The 16,410-nt window shown below is 38.0% G+C and overlaps 1 protein-coding gene across 1 annotated transcript; it reads left to right on the top strand.

The window, feature by feature from the left end:
- The first annotated feature begins 6,146 nt into the window (after positions 1-6,146).
- LOC113424043 (olfactory receptor 5V1-like) lies at positions 6,147-7,073 on the top strand. The gene has a single exon (XM_026685647.1). The coding sequence runs from the start codon at positions 6,147-6,149 to the stop codon at positions 7,071-7,073; it is 927 nt and encodes a 308-aa protein (XP_026541432.1).
- Positions 7,074-16,410: the final 9,337 nt, after the last annotated feature.

The raw sequence follows: 16,410 nt of genomic DNA, 5'->3' as shown, positions 1-16,410 counted from the left end.
TATTATTCTACAAATTTCCTTGACTTGCTAGATTTAGTATATATTATAACAACTGTAGGCAAATAATTAATAATTAATAATATTAATGAAAGGAGTATAATAAGCCACTTGCTGAGATCATCCATCACCATGGACTGAGGTCTCACCAATATGCTAATGATACTCAACTGTATTTCTCAGCCCATGGTGAGTTAAGTGATGCCTTATCCTCCCACTTGCAGTGCCTGGAGGCTGTTAGAGTCTGGATGCGGAGCAATGGGTTGAAACTAAACCCTGCAAGACCAAGTGGCTCTGGGTTTGGGGTTTGTTGGCTCAGGGAGAATTGCTACCTTTGATCTTGGATGGGATGGCTCTACCCCAAAGAGACTTTGTGCATAATCTAGGGGTTTTCCTGGACTCACAACTCTTGTTCGAAGAGCAGGTGATGGTCGTGGCCAGGAGGGCCTTTAGACAACTGTGGGTTATGCACCAGTTACACCCTTTCCTGGACCAACACTCATTCATGCCCTAGTTACTTCCCATCTTGATTATTGCAATGCGCTCTGCATGGGACTTTCCTTGAAGAGCATCTGGAAGCTCCAGTTGGTGAAAAATGCAGGTGCCCGAATGGTTTTGTGCAGACCAGGTGTGCACATATATCACCTCTCCTGCAGGAGCTGCATTGATTGTCAATTTGCTTCCAGGTGCAATTCAAGGTGCTGGTTGTTACCTTTAAAGCTCTTCATGGGTTGAGACCAAGTTATCTGAGGGACCGTCTCTTGCTGATCACATCTACCCAATCCATCAGAGCGGGGAGCCAGGGAATGTTGTGGGTTCCACTCCCAAGGGAGATACACCTGGTGGGACCCAGAAGAAGGGCCTTCTCCTTGGTGGCTCCCTTTCTCTGGAACATCATTCCCCAGATATTAGAATGGCCCCCACTCTAATACTCTTTTGGAAGGCACAGAAGACCTGGTTCTGCCAGCAGGCCTGGGGAACCCAGAGTGGGATGGAGCCCATTAAATGGCTCATATGAACTGCTGTTGCTGGGGCAGGGAGTGGGAGTTGGGGGATGATTTTGTTATATTGTATTATATTAATTTATTTGATTGTTTTATTAGTTTTTATTGTTTTAAATGTGGTTTTATATTCTGTAATCCACCTTGAATTGCCATAGTGAATAAGCAGCAATATAAATTCAATAAATAATAAATAAATAATAAGGATACAATTGTGTCTATATTAATTCCCTTATTGTAATGATGTAAATGAGTTCAGCTTCCTACATTGACTTAATATCATAGAATCATAGAGTTGGAAGGGATCTAAAAGGTCTTCTGCTCCAAACCTCTGCATGGAAGGTCACAAATGGCAATCATCTGACACTAGGACACTGTATCCCCACTGTAGGGGTGGTTTTCTACCAGTTCTGTCCACCTCTGTAGAACCGGTAGCTTTGAAGAGCAGCAGACATAGAACCGGTTCTATGTCTGCTGATGTTTTTGCCCACCTGCCTGCCCAGGCTCTTATCTGACCTTTATTTCCTGCTTTTCAAACCTCAGCTGCTGTGCAAGGCACAGCTGCAGTTTAAAAAGCAGAAAAAAAGTGCTTTTTGAAAGGCTGCTTCTCTGACCGCAGCGTTCTGATGACTATTTACAGGCACGCGAGCGCAGTATGCAGGCAAACACATCATAAATCACCAAACCTCGTAAATCACCGAATCAGTAGTTAATCCTGTCGGATCCCACCCCTGACTGTATCTGTTATAAATCCATGCTGCAAAGTTTCAGTTCAAGGATATACAGTACAAATAATTATTATATAATTAGCCTATAAAATTTAGGGAATTCTCAAGTTAAAGACTACCTATAACAAAATGGGGGTTAAATACAGCGAATGCTTCAGGGGTGGGATTCAAACTTTTTAACAACTGGTTCTGTGGGTGTGGCTAGATGGGCGTGGCTAGATGGGTGTGGATTCTCTTTTTTGCACCATCCCCAGTTTTTTTCATCCTGGGGAGCACTTTTGCTCCCAGAAGACTTCCTTGGGGCCTAGAAAGACAAAAAAATGGAGCTGAGGGTACAGCCCCCCCCCACTCTGTTTTTGGGCCTTCTGGGCCTCAGGCAAGCCTCCTGAGGGAGTGTTTTTGTTTCCAGAAGGCTTCCCTGGGGCTCAGGAAGGCAAAAAAATGGAGCCTGGGAGGGCACAGCTTGCCCCCCCCCCCCACTACACCCCTTTTTACTTCCTGGGCCTCAGGGTGAAACAGTAAGAGAGCAAGGGAGATCCTGGCACAGCTGATCATCAGAACAGCTGGTCATTGGGAGGGGAAAAAGAAATACCTTAAGGAGTGAGTGGGCGGGACAGAATACAGTCAGCAATGTCGGGCATGTGCACGATGTCATGTATGCGTTATAAGGACTGACTGGGTGGGGAGGGAAGGGGCAGGCAGAGAGGGGAGGGGCCAGCCAGGGGCATAATTTGCCGGTTCTTCAAACTGCGCAGAATCATAACAACCAGTTCTATAGAACTGATCCAAACTGATAGAATCCCACCCCTGCAATGTTTTCTTCCTAATACTACACACACACACACACACACACACACACACACACACACACACACAAACTTTCACTAGTATAAACATCCTTGAAACAATTTTCAACTAATTATCTTTATATACTGTTCTTCTGAAATGGAATAGCTTTTTCAGAATTTTTTTCTTGTTAGTAGTCTGGGTTTTATGGAAGTGTTGCATAAGGAGGACATCAGCAGCAGATCTCTATGGAAATGTTAAAGAAAAGTTTGTTAGTTTAAAATATGCCTCTTTTTTCACAATTAATTAGAGTTTAAAAATGTCTAAAAAATGATTTTTATAATTATGTAATTTGCTGGTTGTTTATCACAATGAAACTTTATTTGATAATAATACATACAGTCAATTCATGTAGAGCTGGTTTATTCAATATTTTCTAATATATATTTAAAACAGTTTATTTATTCTCTGACTTGGCTGTATCTTGTCAATAGAAGAGTAGTCTTTGAAAATAAGGCTAAATATTTTTAACTAATTGAAAGTTCTGCCTTTCAAATGTCTGTGGAAGTACATGAAGAGTGCAGGGGAATACTGAATTCTTTTCTTCAGTAACTGGTAGAGATATGTAGAGTTTGTTTCTGAGAGTAGTTTATACTGTAGAGCATTATTTATTTATTTATTCATTTATTTATTTATTTATTTATTTGATTTGCCAATTGTTTACAAGATAATAAGTATAAATGTATACATAGTTGTGAATACATGAAATGGTTACATATAAGAAAAATAAAAGAATAAGAGAAACAATAGGACAGGGACGGTAGGCACGTTGATACGCTTATGCACGCCCCCTACAGACCTCTTAGGAAAGGGGTGAGGTCAATAGTAGACAGTCTAAGGTTAAAGTTTTTGGGGTTTGGGGAAGAAACTACAGAGTCGGGTAGAGTATTCCAGACATTGACCACTCTATTGCTGAAGTCGTATTTCCTGCAATCAAGTTTGGTGCGGTTTACTTTGAGTTTGTATCTATTGTGTGCTCTTGTGTTGTTATGGTTGAAGCTGAAGTATTCATTGACAGGTAGGACATTGCAATGTATGATTTTGTATACCATGCTTAAGTCAGACCGAAGATCATGCGTAATTCAAGGTTTTCTAGTTCTAGAATTTCAAGTCTGGTGGCATAAGGTATTCTACAGCGAGTAGAGGAGTGGAGAACTCTTCTTGTGAACTATTTCTGGACTTTCTCAATTGTGCTAATATCAGATACGTAGTGTGGGTTCCAGACTGATGAACTGTATTCGAGTATTGGTCTAGCAAATGTTTTGTATGCTCTGGTTAGTAGTGTGATATTACCAGAGAAAAAGCTACGTAGGATTAGGTTAACAACTCTTAATGCCTTTTTGGCTATGTAGTTGCAGTGTGCTCTAGCACTTAGATCATTAGAGGTGAGTATTCCAAGGTCCTTTACAGAGCTTGGGTCATCAACAAGATCTTGACTATTCAGCTTGTATTTTATTTTCTGATTTTTTTTTGCCAATATGTAAGACAGAGCATTTATTTGTTGAGATTTGAAGTTGCCATTTGTTTGACCATTCGGATACATAGTCAAGATCTTTTTGTAGGGTAGCAGTATTGTCTGTGGTATTGAACAGCTTTACATCATCAGCGAAGAGAACGCAATTGCTCTTAATATGATCACAGAGGTCGTTTATGTAGAGTATGAAGAGAGTTGGTCCTAGAACACTGCCTTGGGGAACACCACTGTTGACAAGTACTGGATTTGATAGGACGCTCCCGATTTTGACCATTTGTTGTCTGTTTGACAGGAATGCTTCTATCCAGTTATTCAGTTGTCCAGAGATACCATAGGATTTTATTTTTAGGAGTAGTTTGTCGTGTACCACTGAATCAAAGGCTTTACAGAAGTCTATGTAGATTGCATCTATTGTTTTGCCCTGGTCGAGTTGTGTCGTCCATATGTTTTGCAGTGTAAGAGTTGCAGATTACAGGATAGTTTTTTTCTGAAACCAAATTGTTTATTGGAGAGTAGGTTATTTGTCTCTAAGTGAAGGATGATGGATTGGTTAATAATTGATTCCATGACTTTACAGGTGACGCAGCATAAGGAGATTGGCCTGTAATTTTCAACTAGGCTTGGGTCTCCCTTTTTGAAGATGGGGATGACTGTGGCTTGTGACCATAGGTTAGGCAAGGAGCTGGTTCTGAAAGATTTTTCAAAGATTATGCTTAGAGGTTTGGCTATGGCAGTGGATAGCTTTCTTAAGAAGTAGGCACATATTCCATCCGGTCCAATAGATAGAGATGGTTTTAGGTTGCGTATTGCTTTTTCAACATTGTCTTCTGTGAAATCGATATGTATTAGATCATTGTTGTTATCTGTGGTACGGCTAGGAAATATTGGGCATGATCCATTGCTGTTTACAAATACTGAGCATGATAAGCATCCTTTCAAAGCCTTAATTTTCAAGGTTACATTGTCTGAATGTAATTGTGATTCCTCCCAGTCATTATGCATCCTTTCTACTATCTACCACTTTGCTGAAACTTTTTGTGAATAAAGAAAAATCTCAGAAAAAAAATACTCTGCTGTCTAAGTAGTTGTTAAAACTGACAGATTGTGATGGGATGTAGTCTGGATTCCCAGGAGGAAGGGTTGCATTCCACAGTTGGAAGAGAAGCTAAATAATTTCTTTGAGAGGAAAATGGTCAATATAGCTTTTATAAGACCCAAGTATGAGCATAAATTCTGTTTGGCATAATTTGTTTAACCTAGAACTTAATTCCATTTAATTGTTCTTTAGTGGTAGGTTTCTCTTAGGAATGAAAAAAGCTAATAAGATTGGAAGAATGTCAAGGGATTTGATTTGTTTCAGCACTTTAGAGAAAATAAGAATTCATCCTTATTAAAAGAGATTTACATTTTAATAAAAGGTGGCTCCATAATTAATACTACAAGAGACTGCAATTGTTTGCTTTTACTTATAGATAGATAAATGGCAATAAATAGATGATGAATAGATAGGTGACAAGTACCTTTGAAAATTTAGAACTAATGTAAGTACCCTAGCTTCTTATCCAATATGGAACACATTGTTTCTTGTATAAAGATGGAATTCTCTTCACAAATAAAAAAAGAAATTGTGGAAATCACCATGCATATACTGGAGAGAGGAATACAATGTCTATGGGCTTTTGTACTTGATTTTAGAAGATTTGGAACAGCTGAGTATTTTATTTGTTTTATTTTTAGTGCTTTATAAATTCTGTAATCTATTTCTTATTGCTATATTGTTGAAAATGCCTCAAAGACCTAGGGTAAAGAGGTATGTAATCAATATGAGAAATGAAAACTGCTTCAAATTTTATGCAGAGGACAATCCAGTTTTTAGAAACTTACTTGATTGAATTAATGACATAAGGAATAAAAATAAAAATAGATAACTCTGAAATTTTCATGTATGTTTCATACCAAGTAATGGTATAATAATTTCCCTTGAAAATATTACATTGAAAGCACATGTCATATTTCATCTTTTATATTATTTTTAAGTTTCATGTATATAATATTTAATCTTTCCTTCTCTATAGGAATAGGTCATATTTGAATTGAAACATGGTAGTACAAAATAAAACTGAACTGATTGAATTTATCATACTTGGCTTTAGAAATCTGCAAGAAATCCATCTTTTGTTCTTCATTGGGTTCTTCATCATTTATCTCTTCACTGTGGTGTGGAATACCTTCATTATCCTAATGACATTGATGGACCAGAAGCTCCATAACCCTATGTATTTCTTCCTCGGAAATCTTTCCTTTCTGGACATTTGCTATACAACCACCACTATTCCCCAAATGCTGGCTCATTTAATCTCAGAGAAAAATAGCATTTCCTATATGGGTTGTGCACTTCAGGCATATTTCTTTTTTTCTTTTGTGGGTATTGAGTGCCTTCTGCTTGCAGTAATGGCCTTTGACCGTTATGTTGCCATTTGCAATCCTCTTCACTACACATTGATTATTAGCAAAGAAATTTGTCTCCAACTGGCTTTAGCTTGCTGGGCAGGTGGCTTACTCAACTCAGTAGTACATACAACCTTTGCCTTTCAGTTACCATTTTGTGGCAACAACCACCTAGATGCTTTCTATTGTGATATTGCTCCATTGCTGAGATTATCATGTGGAGACACTTCTCTCAATCAAATTCTTTTGCTCTCCATTGGTTTTTTCATAGCTTGGACTCCTTTGGCATGCATCCTTCTGTCATATGGTTGTATTATTTCAACCATCTTAAGTATGCACTCTTCAGAAAGCAGGCAAAAAGCCTTTTCCACCTGTTCCTCCCATCTCACAGTGGTCCTTTTATATTATGGAAGTGCCCTTTTCACTTACTCAAGGTCAAATGACAGTAATTCTTCAAATCAAGCTAAACTCATTCCAGTAATATATAGTATTTTAACCCCACTTTTAAACCCTATCATATATACTTTACGCAATAACGATGTAATGAATGCCTGGAGAAATGCAATTAAAAAAAGATGAAACTTTTGTTTGTTTTATACTCAACATTTGTTGAGTATCATTTTTTTAGCTTTTCAGAGTAGCTTCTTTTTGCTGCTGTGATCTCCCTTGCTAATACATTTCTGGCCTGATTGTACAGCTTTCTATCTCCTTTCCTGCAATGTGTTTATTTATTATCATTATGGCAATATGAAACTTGATTGTTCATCTTAAAGAATGAAACTTTAGTTCATAAAAATGCCTACAGCCAATCTTTGTACAGTTATCCTATTAATTTTTTTTCTTGTTTTGTTTGATTGTTCATGCTACAACTTGACTATACCTTTGAGAATAGAAGAGTAGTCTTGAGAAATAAGACATAAAGATTGTAAATGGTTGAAACTTTTTTGACCATGTGAGCACCTACAGAATATAGAGGAATATTGACTTTGGATCTTTTGTTCAATTTTTTTCAATGAGGGATGCTGATTTTGTATATGGTGATAGTACACTGCTCAAAAAAATAAAGGGAACACAAAAATAAGACATCCTAGATCTGAATGAATGAAATATTCTTATTAAATATTTTGTTCATTACATAGTTGAATGTGCTGACAACAAAATCACACAAAATTGATGTGCTCAATTGGATTCAGGTCTGGAGAACGGGCGGGCCAGTCCATAGCATCAATGTCTTTGTCTTGCAGGAACTGCTGACACACTCCAGCCACATGAGGTCTAGCATTGTCATGCATTAGGAGGAACCCAGGGACAACCGCACCAGCATAGGGCCTCACAAGGGGTCTGAGGATCTCACCTCGGTACCTAATGGCAGTTAGACTACCTCTGGCGAGAACATGGAGGACTGTGTGGCCCCCTAAAGAAATGCCACCCCACACCATTACTGACCCACTGCTGAACCAGTCATGCTGGAGGATGTTGCAGGCAGCAGAACATTCTCCACGGCATCTCCAGACCCTGTCACATCTGTCACATGTGCTCAGTGTGAACCTGCTTTCATCTGTGAAGAGCACAGGGTGCCAGTGGCGAATGTGCCAATCTTGGTGTTCTCTGGCAAATGCCAAACGTCCTGCATGGTGTTGGGCTGAAATCACAACCCCCACCTGTGGATGTCGGGCCCTCAAACCACCCTCATGGAGTCTGTTTCTGACCGTTTGAGCAGCCACATGCACATTTGTGGCCCACTGGAGGTCATTTTACAGGGCTCTGGTAGTGCTCCTCCTGTCTCTCCTTGCAAAAGGCAGAGGTAGTAGTCCTGATGCTGGGTTGAGCAGTCCTTCTACGGCCTCCTCCATGTCTCCTGATGTACTGGCCTGTCTCCCGGTAGCGCCTCCATGCTCTGGACACTATGCTGAAAGACACAGCAAACCTTCTTGCCACAGCTCACATTGATGTGCCATCCTGGATGAGCTGCATTACCTGAGCCACTTGTGTGGGTTGTAGACTCCGTATCATGCTACCACTAGAGTGAAAGCACCACCAGCATTCAAAAGTGACCAAACCATCAGCCAGAAAGCATAGAAACTGAGAAGTGGTCTGTGGTCACCACCTGCAGAACCACTCTTTTATTGGGGATGTCTTGCTAACTGCCTATGCTTTTCACCTGTTGTCTATTCCATTTGGACAGCTTGATTTCACAGAAGTGTGATTGACTTGGAGTTACATTGTGTTGTTTAAATGTTCCCTTTATTTTTTTGAGCAGTGTATATGAGGCATTATGATAAACACACTTTCACAATCTTAATATTCAATTTTATGGCACCTGAACTTGACAATTATTCCTCCCATCTTAATTCTACCTATTATTTTGCTGATACTTTTTGTGACTACATCAAATCTCTGAAAAAAAGTGATCTGTAAGAAGTTGTTAAACCTGTGAGATGTTCCCCATACATGTGGCTTCATCATCCCTATCATTGTTACAATACCCCAAGTATTATCACAAATTCTATTTGGCATAATCAGATTAACCTGGAAGATCAAAATAACTATTATTTTATGGCATCTGTCTCTAAGGAATGAGAAAAGTTAAAAAGGTTGGAAGACTTTCAAGGCATCTGTCAGCATTTTTTTAAAAAAGTTTCTTGGTTAAAAGAGATTTGCATTTTAATAAAAGTTATCAATAGGGGACATTATATGTAGCTCACAGTTGAAATGAGGGGTCCTTGGTACTAGTTGGCCTTGGTTGCTTTCTTGTGGATATTTCATTACCAAACCAGATAAGATTATCACTAGCACTAGCACTGATGATGTTATATAATTTGATGTTATATAAATAATGAAACATCTGCAAGAAAATAACCAAGCTCAGAAAGCACCACCAAGTACCTTCAATAAAAGTTTTTTTCATACTGATACTACAATACTACTACAATCATCTACATTTATTCAAAGATAGATAGGAAATAAGTAGATGATAGATGCACTCTAAATATTTAATCAAATGTAAGCATATTAGCTTCTTATATAATATGAATCAAACATTTTCTTTTATGAACATGGAGTTCTGTTCACAAATGAATAAAAAAATAATTGAAATCATTAGGGTTCATGCTACATCCATGTGCTTATGCATTTGATTTTAGGGATTCTGAACTACTAATTTTTTTATTTTATTTTCAGTATTTTAAAAGTTTTGTATTGTATCTTGTATGGCTATATTTTAGATAATGCCTCAACCATTCAAAAGTAGATAACCAGTGTAACAAAAAAGTGCTTCAAAATTTATAAAGAGGATAATCCTGGCTTTAAAAATTTGACTGAACTGATGAAATAAGCAGTAAGAATAAAGATAGATAGGATTTCCGGTTTGTCGGCTTTGCGAGCGGTAGGGATTCGCGAAGCTGCGCGATCCCTGCCGCTAGCCGCTTTTTGGGGCTCCGATCCGAAAGGCTGCGGAGCAAGGCTGCCCTGCAGGGGCAGCTGAAGGTAGGGGATCCGGAAAAGGGTTTGGGGGTGTTGCAGACCCCTCCCTGGCCGGCAGAACCCCTTTTACCAAGACGGCGTAGCGGCGGTCCGTAATGGCCGCCACAAAGAAGCCGGCAGCTGGGCAAGTATGCGAGGAGGAAGAGGAGAAAGTTTTTAAAAGTGAAAGTCTTCTTGGTCGATCCAGGACTCTGAGATATATTTAATTTAATTCCTGGAAGTGATGGCTTTTTGGATGATTCTTTCCACAAGAGAAAGTAAGCGGCAATTCTGAGGTGCTGAAAGGAAAGTTTACTCTCCCTCCCGACGGAATTAACAAACGGATATTGAGAAACCTGTTTTTTTTTTCAGGTAAAACTAGCTTTATGGGATAAGTCGGAAGGGAGAGGACAAAAAATATATTTATCTGGTTGGATTTTGTTGGAGGAGATGTCTTAAGGATTTGGAGACAGAAATAAAATTTTAATAAGGCTTCAAAACACAGATTTGGATTTTCTTTTTTCCTTTGTCTGATACTACCCCTGGAAGAGAAAGAGGAAATTTTGGCTTGGCTTGGATTGATTGAGGATTGTGGACTTTGGGATTGTCTTACTTTTCTTTTGGAATATTTTGGTTGGAGTAAGAAGAAAGAGGGAAAAAAGAAAAGAAAAGATTTATAATGGCTTTCTCCTTTGAGGAACTGAGGGATGAATATGAGCAAACAAAAGCAGCCTGTAAAGATGGTATGAAAAAAGCTTTTCTATTTTTAGAAATGGCGCTGGTTAACTATGAACAGACAATGCGACAGATGGAACAACAACAAGAAGAAGACGAAGACACCATCTTTAATGAATCCCAAAATTTATCTAAGAAAGAAGGAAGGAAGAAAGCGAGGAAAATGAAGGACTTAAGATCTAAAAAAACATTTAAGAAAGAGAAAAATATGATGCAAAATAAATACAATGATAGCAAACAAGAGAAAAAGGGAATACAACAGAGAAGGGATGCCAGCAAGACAGAGGTTAGAAGAAGGGGGTAGGAAGATCTGGTGGGGGAAGAAAGAAAGGGGAAAGGCGGAGAAAAGCCACAAAGCTTTAAAATTGGATGGGAAAAGAGGAATCTTTTTAGGGATAAAGGATGAAGTATAAATTTTCTTAAAAAGATTTTGCAAGGTACATAAGACGGTATTGTAATATTTGTATTAGAAATAGAAAATTAGAATGGCTTAAGAGTTAATAAGAAATTAAAATGTTGAAATGTTTAATAATGGTTGATTTTTAAAATGTAATAAAATATTGAAGGGAAAGGCAATGAGAATGCTATAAGATTTATTATTTAGATTTATTATTTAACTACGTATTTAGGAGGATACTATGTATTTAAACATTTTCTATTTATTACTCTGTTTTTATTGTTATTAAAAGTAAAAATTAATAGATAGAATGTACCAAGCAGAATCAGATTGGGTATTAGGTGTCATTTTAAATGTTAATCTAATATTTAGGGAGAGGATAGAAAGGCATCATACTCTGATTAGAGATTTCAGGAGAAATTCTTTTTTATTATTATTATAAGGAATGAGATAAAGGGATAATAAAGGATGGGCAAAAGATACAAATATAATGATTTAAATTAAGATGGATTGAATAAGATAGAATTATGAAGAGTGAAATGTGTGGAGAAGTATATATAGAAGATACAGAATGGTAAATAAAATAGGTAATGATCTGTAAGATGAGCATGAATATAATTAAAGCCCATATAAAGAGAGGTACCGGGGGCCAAGTCACTTTACTAAAAGATTTTTTATATGTTTGTTTGTGTCTGTTTATGTTTTTGAGAAGTATTGGTGAAACCTTCTAGAAACACAGAAAGAGAATGACGATAATCAAGTCAGAAAGAAATAGAGGACAAGAGATGTTTTTATGCTCATTTAGAAATGGTTTAAAATAGAATTGTATTATATAAGATAAGGTTTTATCTGACTTGTAAAATTTATAATGGAAAAAGGTTCAAATATGTAATGGTTGATGATGATTTGTTTGTTTCTGAAATTAATAAAACTTGTTTTTTTAAAAAAGAATAAAGATAGATAACTTCAAATTGTATTTTTATGGCATATAATAATTTTAATGAAATGTTCATAGCTTTAACTGATTAGAAAATTCTTACTAAACCTTAATTATAGGAAAAGGTTTTCAAAAAAGTATCAAAAACAAAGTTTCATCTCAGTGAAGTACAGTATTCATTAATTTAATTGCATTGTAGAATATTAAACATGTAACCAAAAATCTTTATCGTTTCTATTATATTTTGATTCAGTGCCAGTTCACAAACAATTGAATTAAATGATTTGTGGATCAACATAACATTTCATTTTTATTATTAGCAAACCTGGCTGATCTTACTTCATGAAATATATTATGAAACATTTCTTTATGGTACATTGCCATCTGAGTAACCTTGGACCAATTAGTTTCTCTCAGTTCTTGGAAGAAGGCAATGGCAAACCATTTCTGAAATATCTTGCACAGAAAATTACAAGGATGTATCCACGCATCTTTGAAAATTGAATGGGAAGAATGATATTATACATATAGTCCTCAACTTACAGTCACAATGGAATTTTGGACATAAGTCATTGCATAAATCACATCCATATAATGCCTCACTGATTGACCACAATCCCAGCCAGTTGCAAGGATTAAGCAATCATGCAGGTCATTAAGTGGAGCATTGGAATGCCTCAGGGCATATGAAAGGTTATGGGGAGCCCCAAATGAACAAGCTCTACTCCTTGGAAACTGTGATGGAATATAGTACCAAGGAGTTCCCAATCCTGCAGTGTGGCACTTGGCAGTAGTATCAGACCTGTGCTTGAAGTTGAGGCCTGGGGGCCTTCAATAATCAGCCCCAGGTTTCTAAGTTAGTCATAGCATTATTGCCACAACCAAGAGATATTGTACAACTTCCCTCACATGCTATCTTCCATTGATCTAAGTTTCCCCTATAGAGTGGTACTTGATAGAAGTACTGAGGCTGTGCCCAAAATAGAAGCCCAAGGCCTTCAGCATTTTGAACTAGCTGCCATCTTCCTACATTTCTACATCAGCTGCACCATATTTTTCTTCAAGTTATGTGAACCTTGGGGAATGCTTCAATTGCTTCCACTGATAAGCACTCCCAAGGAACTGTCAATCCCAAGCATTTTTCCTGCTGTTCAGAGACCCATGCAGATACAATATGTGGGAGAAAGAGGGTAAAGATATCCCCTTCTTAACAGTTAACAGATTATATTAGAGGGACTTCCAGTTTGAGCATCTTTGGTGACGGACTGAATCCACAATCGTGCGCGGTTTTGATCCGTGCTTGCCACTGGAGCGCCCTGAGCCAGCTGGATTCGGGGCTAAGCCATCCTGTAGAGGTGGTGAAGAGGGGTGAGACTGCCAGCAGGGTGGAGGTGAGCCGCATCTCTCCTCCTCAGCTAGCCATTACTCCCTTTCCCGAAGGCGGTTGCAGCAGTGGTCAGAAATGGCCACCTCAAAGAAGAACTCAACCAGAAAAGAATGTGCAGGAGGAAGACAAGAAAAGAAAGTTTTGGTTGACTGGGTTGAATTGAAAAAGCAACAACGTAAGAAACCCTGGAATTTGAACTATAAAAAATAACATTGTTCCCAAAGAAGACTTTGAAGCAGGGAAGGAGAGAGGGAAGGGAAAGGATTTGGCTTTTTTTTCTTCCTTTCCTTATATTGACAGCTAAGAGATTTAAGTAAGAAATTGACAAAAATCCACTTTAATATCAATAAGCTGAAAATAAAACGTCAAAGGGATAATAAAGACTTTTGGATACTCAAAAACCTTTAAAAGCAGGAAAGAAGAGAAAAGGAAAGAATAAAAGGGTGGGATCTGGAAAAAAAAGGGACTCCCAAGGAACTATCAATCCCAAGCATTTTTCCTGCTGTTCAGAGACCCATGCAGATACAATATGTGGGAGAAAGAGGGTAAAAATATACCCTTCTTAATGGTTAACAGATTATATTATAGATGCAAATCCTCAGATTGCCAAGAAGTTGTCCATAGATGTGAGGGAAGCCTCTCCCCCTACCCCAGATTAAAATATTCTTTATTCTTAATATTAAAAAGAGGCAGAATATTATATTTCCCCAAAAAAGAAATGGAGAAAAATCTGAATAAAGGCAGAAAGCAACCCCAGTCTTCCTGCCATATGAAAACAGCTTCCAACTAAGAAAACTGAAGAGGCTAGCCTTTAGAAATGCAGATTTTGTATACATCCAGGAAGACTGGGCCAATCTATTCATAAACAAAATGTCTCCAGCCACAGCTCCCATAGAAGGCTGGAGCTGATGGAATTAAGAATTTACACTCCCCCACCCAAATTCTAAGAACAGGGTAGGATCTTTAGGACATAATATGATTTATCCATTACCACTAGAGTAGCAAAAGACACAAGGCTTAAGACATTGTATAAACCTCTGGAGGATTTCAATCTCAAAACTCCAGAACCCTAAAACGATCCAGCCACTCACTCAGTCATTTTGTCCACCACCCTAGTGCTGCTGTCACCGACATTTCTGGATAAACAGAGACTTTCTTTCCTTGTAACCTGCTTCCATTTATTTCTAGCATCTTTCTCTCAGCTTGGAACTGGAGTGGATTTTTCTTCTCTCAATAAAGAACTCAGCTTGAAATTATCACATGTCATTCTTGGTTTGGTACCTGACAGAAGACTTCAGAAAGCCTCATGTAGCTTCAGAAGTCTTCAGACCAGTGATGGGATTCAATTTTTTACTACCAGTTCTGTGGGCATGGCTTGGTGGGTGTGGCAAAGTAAGGATACTGTAAAATCTCCAGTCAGAGGTGGTATTTGCTGATTCTCTGAACTACTCAAAATTTCCACTACCGACTCTCCAGAACTGGTCAGAACCTGCTGAATACCACCTCTGCTTCAGACCTCTGCACAATTTTGGAAAGAAAACAGCAAAATTCAGATCCTTGGGAATACTGGGCAGCCAGGGTGATTGAGCTGTGCCCCAAGACTTGCATGCATGGAGACTGGTGCAAAGTGGTATTTATGAGGGGCACCAGTGACACTTGGGCTGACATAGAAGCCAGTTTTAATATAAAATTGAACCAAATATTTAGCCCAAATCATGCATTTTAAAAATCATTGTAGTCTAGAATTGTTGGCGTAATGTGTCCTATAAGCTTCAGAACTAAAACATATTTAGCATTTGTTTGTTTCTGTATGTTTTATTGCATTTTAAAATATTTTGAAAAGATATGTGTTCTAACCATTCCTTTTTTTCAAAAGTAGATTTGGATACAGGAGATATAAGGCATATTGATGAATGCTAATATTACAAGAATGCAAGGCTTTATTATAATCAAAATCTGCTGTAATGTCAACACTAATAGACATAACAAAAAAGCTAACTACTGTGTGTGTGTGTGTGTGTGTGTGTGTGTAATTTTATTATTAATGCAACTTCCTTGTTAAACAATCACACAGGTGGACTTTATAGTGCCTTAGGTATGGGGAAGACCTTGAGAGGCCTAGAGCAGGCCCTGGACTTCAGGGCAACATATATATGAAGGGAAGTCAAGATAAATAATGCAATCCACATGTGTTTATTTATTTATTACTCTGCCCTCCATCCAATAAATGATGAAGGCAGATTTCAGCAGAAAAATATGAAATTACTGTCAAGCCCAAAATTGACATATGTGTAGCCATTTTAGTTAGGCTTAATGTATATTCTTTTACATTCTCTGTGGCAGTCATGAGTATTCACAACACATACCCCCTACCGCTTATGAAAGACATGTTAGGATATTTATCGAAAGGAAAAGTGTTTACCAAATTAGATCTCCATGAAGCATATAACAGAATCTGCATCAGAGGAGATGAATGGAAGACTGCTTTCAACACCCCCTTAGGCAGTTTTCAGTTCAGAGTAATGCCATTTGGACTACAAGGAGCCCTAGGGGTCTTCATGCAGCTCATCAATGAAGTCTTACATCAATATTTGTATAAAGGGGTCCTGGTCTACTTGATTGACATTCTCATTTACAATGAAACTCTAGAAGAACACATCAAGTTAGTGAGAAAAGTATTAAAAAGACTGTTAGATGCAAAACTGTATGTGAAGCTATCCAAATGCAAACTCCATAAAGAGTGTTTGGATTATCTTGGCTACTGCATTTCAACTCAGGGGATAGAAATGGATCCAGCCAAAGTGAAAGCTGTCCTGGATTGGCAACCCCCAAAGAATTGCAAACAACTGCAAAGCTTCCTGGGATTTGCAAACTTCTACTGGCAATTTATCCCCTCATTTGCATAGATTACATTATCAATAACAGAATTATTGAAAACTGAGAGTGGGGGGGCAACCAAGGCAAAACCTGGACAGCCCCTAAAATGGACTCTAGAATG

Source organism: Notechis scutatus, chromosome Z (genome assembly GCF_049901735.1).
Source record: "Notechis scutatus isolate UNSWTSFEM ecotype Mainland chromosome Z, rNotScu1.2, whole genome shotgun sequence".
In the NCBI taxonomy this organism is placed as follows: Eukaryota; Metazoa; Chordata; class Lepidosauria; order Squamata; family Elapidae; genus Notechis; species Notechis scutatus.
The sequence above is the reverse complement of the archived record's forward strand: the minus strand, read 5'-3'. Positions and strand labels throughout refer to the sequence as shown.